General features: G+C 43.9%; 1 protein-coding gene across 1 annotated transcript; it reads right to left on the reverse strand.

Moving 5' to 3' along the window:
* Nucleotides 1-3,519: 3,519 nt before the first annotated feature.
* On the reverse strand, nt 3,520-7,397 carry LOC123123841 (elongation factor Tu, mitochondrial). The gene is made up of 12 exons (XM_044544476.1): nt 7,130-7,397; nt 6,943-7,018; nt 6,742-6,834; nt 6,564-6,638; nt 6,218-6,322; nt 6,029-6,119; nt 5,747-5,952; nt 5,024-5,107; nt 4,634-4,699; nt 4,495-4,557; nt 3,993-4,233; nt 3,520-3,916 (listed from the first exon to the last, which is right to left on the reverse strand). Exons 1-12 carry the CDS (start codon nt 7,312-7,314, stop codon nt 3,846-3,848), a joined length of 1,356 nt encoding a protein of 451 aa, XP_044400411.1. The 5' UTR covers nt 7,315-7,397; the 3' UTR covers nt 3,520-3,845.
* Between the last annotated feature and the right edge of the window lie 245 nt (nt 7,398-7,642).

The following is a 7,642-nucleotide window of genomic DNA, read 5'->3' on the forward strand; positions in this document are numbered from 1 at the left end:
GTGTGGTCAACGCCAGCGGGGTATATGGCCTAGCTATAGGTGTCAACTAACAAAATGGTATTGTAGTTTTTTTTCTACAAAAAGATAACATATTTATGGACACTGATCTATTTTTAAAATCTTAAATAACATTACTAGGAAACGACCTTATGCATTTTCAATTAACTTATTCAACCAATAGTGAAGACATGGGTCCAGTACGATCAAAGTGGGCTTGTCTCGCTTGGCATGCGCTTGAAAATTCTCTTGTCTTTGTCGAAGCTACTCAGATCAAGTATAATTTATATGTACTTTCTAAAACTAACAAAAGTTGCGTTAATGGATAGTTAATTTGATTTTTCTGGTTTTTGGAAAAATAACCAACTTTTTGGAAGTATTATGTCACAGTTATTGATGTTTTTTTAAATGTGAACATTTTCTATGACGGTCCTGTGCATTTTATAATTTCTGATTTTTTAGATATGTAAAAAATAAAAATTATGAACATTTCTTGAAATATGTGAACATTTTTCCAAAACATGTCGTTTTCCTGAATTTCATGAATATATTTTTTTTACAGTTCCCAAGAAAATGGTCTATAAAACCCAAAAAAAAGGAATACAAAAAAGGGTTATAGAACACTCCTAAAACCGAACCGGAACCGAACTAGCGGTAATTGGGCCGACAAATTTTCACTCGCTAATTGCCGCAAAGCCGCTAAAAAACAATTTGTTGCAATAAGCGGCAAATAAGAGGTGCACACAATGCGAACAGGTATGTGGTAGGCCCCACCACATAAACCCGGCAAAAGGTGGGTCCTAACTGGCTGTGTCAAACTATTACGCTCGGCTATTGGGAGGAGATAGAGGTGGCGGCGCAGGGCCATGCCGACGACGGTCGTCCGCGAATTGGGCGCGAAAGAGGACGATGCGGAATCGACATGACGGTATTTTTGAATATTTTCATAGATAAATTTCTCCATTACTGAACTGGTTTTCACAATTATTTAAATAAAACAGTTTGAATTAGTTTTTACGAAAAAAATAAATAAAAAAAATTGGCGGACCATTACCAGTAGTGGTAGCTGCCCTGTATGTGGTGGACACGTGGTGGCTGTGAAAGCAAGGCGACCGCAACTTTCCCTCTCTGCTCTGCTCGGCTCGGCTTAAAGAGAGGAGCTCACTCCTCGCGGCGGTGCCGAGGCTGCAACATAGCAGTATTCGACCGACGTTCGTGGCAGCGGCGACTAGTTCCTAGTATGTTGCCGCTCAAGCTCGAAGTAGGCCAAGACCACGAGGACGACAGGATCAGCGCGCTCTCGGCCCGACCACCTCCTCCGTGAGCTCCTCGGCCTGGAGGAGGCGGACCGTGCCGGCGTAGCCTCGATGCGGTGGCGGCACCCACCCCGCCAGCTCTCGCGCATCAACCTCCACGCCGGCCAGTTCCACGGAGTCACTTCGGGCGAGATCATGGGGGCGTGCTACAGAGGTTGCTGGGACGCAGATTTTTTGAGCACCTGCACCCAAGCCCATCTATCTTAGCTATCCAATATTGCTTTGAGATCTGTGCAAGTGCAACACAACTAACATTTTACATGTAAAATTCTCTTTTTTGTTTCTCTCATATAGAACATGTCTTGAATCTCAAACTTTGCAGCACAATAAATCTTCCTAACTACAACGTGAGATAAAACTTTCATATTTTTTGGTCCGACATAAATTCTAAAAATAAGATTTTTTTTAACCAAAAAATTAATTAATTTGTATATTTATATTGGACGAAAAAATCTGAAAGTTTTATCCCAGATTCTAGATAGAAAGTTTTACTGTGCTGTGGAAGTTTGAAGTTCAAAACATGTTTCTATGTGAGAGAAACAAAAAAGAGAAATATGCTTGCATGAATCGCGATGCGAAAAATGGATGGCTAGGATAGACGGGCCTGGGTGCAGGTGCTCTAAAACATATTTTCCGAGGTTGCTGACCGGGTGCGACTGCAGTCGTGCCGTCAAGGCCCTCATCCTCGCCTGTTTCTTGCCGGAATGGCCGCGCTGTCTGAGGACGTTGGCGGGCGCCATTCACCCTGAGCGAATGCCTGTCAAGGAGCGTCACCAACCTGTCGACACTATCTCTTGATTTTGGCTGCCGAATTGTAAGTTGATTTCTCAAGCTTCCAAATATCCATCCTACTGCCTTCTTCTTCCTCTTCCTCTCTACTCAATGGTACCTACACCCTCTGTCCTACTACAATATAAGAGCGTTTTTTATACTAATGCAGTGTAAAAAACGCTCTTATATTATGGGACGGGGGAAGTAGCTAATGTAGTGTGGTCTGAGTTGGACATTGTTTATCCTTGAAGCTGCGCCTGCCCTCAAGAATTTCATTGTATGGCTTCACGTTGCTTTACCTGTTTTGTTAAGATTTAATCCACATCTTAGCCTGGATATGTCTCATTTCTAGTATGACATGTTTCCAAAATTAATATTCAGCATTAACTAGAAGTAGTGCATACAGGATGATTTAGTCCTCCCTGCATTATAACTGGATTTAGGGAACGCATGGCTTGCATATGAATGATGGTGCAATGCAAATGGAAGTTAATTACAATACTCCACTTGAGTTTTGCGGAGAGGATTATAATTTCATACGGATCCTCAAAGCAATACATGTGTGTTACATTATGTAGGATTTAGTTCACGCAAATTCTTCCAAGGCTCCGCACAAGGCCTAAACTTACATAAATGTTAGAATTGAGCTTGTCGCAAAAATTTAATGGGAAAGATGTGTAACTACAACTGTTGCTACGCTTTCAGGTATGAGTTTGGTGGAGTTTAACCTTAACTTATATTGCTTTTTTTTTTTACGTCCATGCATGAAGTTATCTCGAGGTCAACATTCAGTTGACAAAATGCTTGAGGACGGTGCCAAGAAGACTATGGGAACCGTACAAGGATTTGAAGCACGAACTTGGGCCTCATTCGGTTTGAAAGATTTTCGTAGGAAAACATAAGAATAAGGATTTCAGAGAAAAATGTCCTATATATGCATTCGGTTTGTAGGAAATGCGTACAGGAATTTTATAGGAACGAGACAAGGATTTTCAGTGTTTCTGAAGGAAACTACGCATCCACTCAAAGCTCATTTTACGCGTAGGAACGAGACAAGTCAAATTTCTTAGGATGGCAAGTGCCATCCTATCAAATTCCTATACTACTAATTCCTACATAAGGCTTGTCATGGAGCGAGCTGTGGGGTTGAAAATCGAGTTATGGGGCAACGCAGCCCATGCTTGTACTGCTATGACATCGACACTAAAAGGAGATCCCAGGTGAATGAAGCTAGCCGGCGGTTCCAAAAACAACACACAATGTTTCAATCGAATAATGGGACTACACAGCACACAATCCCAATGTTTCAATCGAATAATGGGACTACACAGCAAAAAACAACAAACACATGTCGCCCCATTCCCATGGTACAAATCACAACTTCTCAAACTCCACAAAACATAAGAATTTTTGCAGTAGATCGACTAAAAATGCATCAGGAAACGAGACGGTCTTATTGAATCACCGAGCTAATATATGCCAGAGAAGCGTGTCTAGGTAACAAGCTGCGGTATGATACAGCAAACTACCCAACATGAGAAGAAAAAATAGCAATTCTTGGGAATGGTAACAAACCATTATCCGTAGGAAGTTGGTTGGCTGAATGCATCCACACAAGATGCATCCATGCCAGTCCCCTTGCTCTCGACTCTCGTTTATCTCGTGTTTCCGGTCGGACAAATCCTTCATATCAACATTCATTTGTTCGCTAAAATTCACTAGGCCAAAAAAAAGAGAAAGGTCTGGAACATATTATTGTTATTAGCTCATGACTTTGGCGACAACTCCGGCGCCGACGGTCCTCCCTCCTTCCCTCAGCGCGAATCTTAGACCTGGATAGCACAAAACAGAGAGATGAAGTCTTCGGATACGATGCCGAAAAGTTCAAAGAACAAAATGCAATCGTACCTGGTTCGAGCGGAACAGGCAACATCAACTCAAAGATTGCGGTTACGTTGTCACCAGGCATAACCATCTTCACGTCCGGAGGCAACTCGATTTTCCCACAGATATCAGCTGTCCTGAAGTAGAATTGTGGGCTGTAATTCGAGAAGAATGCAGTGTGGCGACCACCTTCATCCTTGGTAAGGACGTAAATTTCCGCCTCAAACTTTTTGTAGGTCTTCACAGTACCGGGTTTGCAAACCACCTGAAATAGTAGCAAATGTTAGCAGGTGAAAATCGATAAAAAGAAGCAGCAAGTAACACTGAAAAAGGCACCAGATAGAGATAGGTATGCGGCAGCAAAAAAGAAATTTGAAAAGGCAATGTGCATAACAAATATTATTTGGTGACAACAGAGGCAATTACTTGGTACTCCATCTGTTTGCCCAAAGACCTCTATGGCTAAGAGCAGAAGTATATTTAGATCCAACATCTACATGTTCAACTAAGAATCAGGCTTACTGACCTGGCCACGCTCGACATCACCACGCTTAAGACCACGGAGAAGAAGACCAACATTGTCACCAGCCTACAAACAAAGAGTTGTCAGCATGAGACCCATCATCAATGAAGAACAATGCACGGCCTACTTTCATAATCATTACCTCTCCATGATCCATCATCTTTTTGAACATCTCAACACCAGTAACTGTAGTCTTCACAGGACCACTCTGTGACCAAGAATATGTTCCATCATGATACATCAAGGTAGCAATGTAATGGGTAATAAACTTGTGAGGACAACTAGGAAACTAGTGCCACCAGTCTTTGCTTAGTGTTGCATCTAGGCTCATGTGTGCATAGCAGACATAGGAGAAAAGATATATTACAACTAAAAGTAATAATCTCATGTACAACTTCACTAGGATTAAGCATTATAATACATAGCTGATTATTTTTCAATACTCAACAGTTGCATAAGATAGCCAAATTCATGCAAAAAAAATGATTATGGGCCAGCCATGGGTCAGGGACATTATCAGGCTTTAACTCACCTCCGTCAAACCTATGACCTCAACATCCTCACCAGTTTTAATTACCCCCTGTTCAATACGTCCAGTCACAACAGTACCACGACCCTGCAAATTGAAACAAATTAATCGCTATCATAATTAGCTGACAATGATAAGATTAGGCAAGACAAATGTATGAATTTGTCGTTATGATTTATGGAGCTGATGACTTTTAACTTCCCAAGGATGCTGATATTCCTGACTATACTGATAGATAATTCAGAAATAATGACTGCGGAGTGCGGAGGGACAACTTTTAAGTTTGAAAATTGAGTACACAGAAATATTGCCTGAGATTTGTGTTTCAGAGTTTCATGGTCTAGTGCTGCAGGGTCTGATTAAGTTAAACAGAATAACAATCAAAGATTCCCTGATTAAGAAGGAAAATAGAATAGCCGAGATAAAAGTATACTAGAGAAGGAAAATTACGATAGTCTGATCATGCATAATTTAGTGCAAATGCCACCTTGCGAATAAATCGTCTATGGCACAAGAGATAATATCATAGAACATAGGGAATAGATTGCTGTGCAACCGTCATAAGTATCCTAACATCACATTGCTTACTACCAAACGATGGAGATGTCTTAATTCTTGTACATAATAGTTTGCTAGGCTTTCTAACAATCAAACATCGGAATGAAAATGTAATACAAATAACTGTATATCACAGTGGTTAGTGCAGCAATCTGAAAATATAATCACCTGGATTGAGAAAATGCCTTCAATTGGCATCAAGAAAGACTTATCAAGCACCCTCACAGGATCAGGGATGTAAGAATCGACAGCATCCATCAGTTTCAAAATAGCATTCTTTCCAATCTCCTCATTTGTTCCATTCAAGGCTGACAAGGCAGATCCACGGATGATAGGAATATCATCGCCTGGGAACTTGTAGAAACTGAGGAGCTCTGCAGATAGAAGGGAGACAACAAATTTCCATTACAGCAGGAATATAATCGACCAACCAAAAACAACGTGGAATACCTCGAAGCTCCATCTCCACAAGTTCTAGTAGCTCTTCATCTTCAACAGCATCAACTTTGTTCAAGAAGCAAACAAGTGATGGCACACCAACCTAGAAAACAGAAGGGAAGAAATGTCCGTCTGCTCAGAACTGCAAAGCAAACATGCTGAAGAGACAAACTGCTGCGGAGAATACTGAGAATTTGGAACCTGTCGAGCTAGAAGAATATGCTCCTTTGTTTGTGGCATGGGGCCATCAGGAGCTGACACGACAAGAATACCACCATCCATTTGAGCAGCACCGGTGATCATGTTCTAAGTAATCCACAGCAAATTAAAAGCACACAAGCATCAGAGAAGTGTGTGACAGACAGTTAATGAATCTGAAAGCTCTAAAATGCAAGGTTCAGATCATAAGTAGCCACTCTGATATGAGGGTTATGCCGGATATTCATGAAGGTCATTCACCCAGATTCTCAATTTGACATGCAATGCATTCCTCATTTCTCTATACAATAATTTCTCTAGATCATATACCTCGACCCATAACAGTTACCTTGACGTAATCGGCGTGGCCTGGACAGTCCACATGAGCATAGTGCCTCTTAGCGGTCTCATACTCGACATGAGCCTGCGCAAAAAAAACCATAGAATTAGCACTTGAACTGCAAATGGAGATGAACACAGAACAGTATAATGGCCCAAAATGTCAGCAGCAGGCGCCAAGGCCGGACCGTTGAGATGGTGATTCCTCTGGCTTTCTCCTCCGGGGCCTTGTCGATCTCGTCGAACGCCACCGCCTTGGCGCTCCCGGCCTCCGACAGCACCTGCCATAATACCCGTTCAGAATTCAGATCACACCTACACACGGGGAGCCACTCAAATTCGGACCAGCTCGCAGTGCTTCGAGCCGGAGCGGGCCTGATCTGACTGACCTTGGTGATGGCGGCGGTGAGGGTGGTCTTGCCGTGGTCGACGTGGCCGATGGTGCCGACGTTGACGTGGGGCTTCCTGCGACACACACAGATTCAGCCGAGAGGCCACTCAAATTTCAAACCACGAAACGGGAAACGAAAGGGGGGCGGGGGAGGAAGAGTGGATCTGGGCAGCGGGAGTGCTCACGTGCGGGTGAAGGTGGCCATGGACCTCGCCCATAGGCCAGCGGCCAGCGGCGACGGCGGCGGCGGCTGGGGCACGTCGGGGAGCGCGGCGGGGAGCGCGGCGGGGCCGGAGATCACGGCGGCGCGGAGGGCCGGGTAGGCGAGGACGCGGCGGGAGCCGCCCCGGAGCACTGCGGCGGCGGCCATTGCGGCGGCGGCGGCGCGGGGGAGGGGGGTGGGGGTGGGTTTAGTTAGGGCTTTAGGAGGAGAATGGGGGAGGAGGAGGCGGCGCCCACGAAGAGAAATGGGAGGTGTGAGCGGCTCCCGTTACTTCTACGTCACGGTACGACCCGTGGGCCGCGCTCGACACGGGCTTCCGGGCTGCGAGGGACCGAGGAGCTTCGGTGTGCTCTTCTCGCGGCCCACTATTTTTTTGCATCTCTTTTTGAGAGTGGATTTTTGGAACCCGGGTGTATTGGAGGACCTTATTTTAAATACTTTAAAATCACAATTAAATTTTCAAAAAAAAATCTAA

The sequence above is a fragment of the Triticum aestivum genome, chromosome 5D, assembly GCF_018294505.1.
Source record: "Triticum aestivum cultivar Chinese Spring chromosome 5D, IWGSC CS RefSeq v2.1, whole genome shotgun sequence".
Lineage (NCBI taxonomy): Eukaryota > Viridiplantae > Streptophyta > Magnoliopsida > Poales > Poaceae > Triticum > Triticum aestivum.

Coding starts and splice junctions, on each gene's coding strand:
- LOC123123841 (XM_044544476.1), bottom strand. CDS start 7,314: ATGGCCGCCGCCGCAGTGCTCCGGGGCGGCTCCCGCCGCGTCCTCGCC. Junction 4,234..4,494: donor GTGATGTCGAGCGTGGCCAG/GTCAGTAAGCCT, acceptor CTACTATTTCAG/GTGGTTTGCAAACCCGGTAC. Junction 3,917..3,992: donor GCCTGTTCCGCTCGAACCAG/GTACGATTGCAT, acceptor TGTGCTATCCAG/GTCTAAGATTCGCGCTGAGG.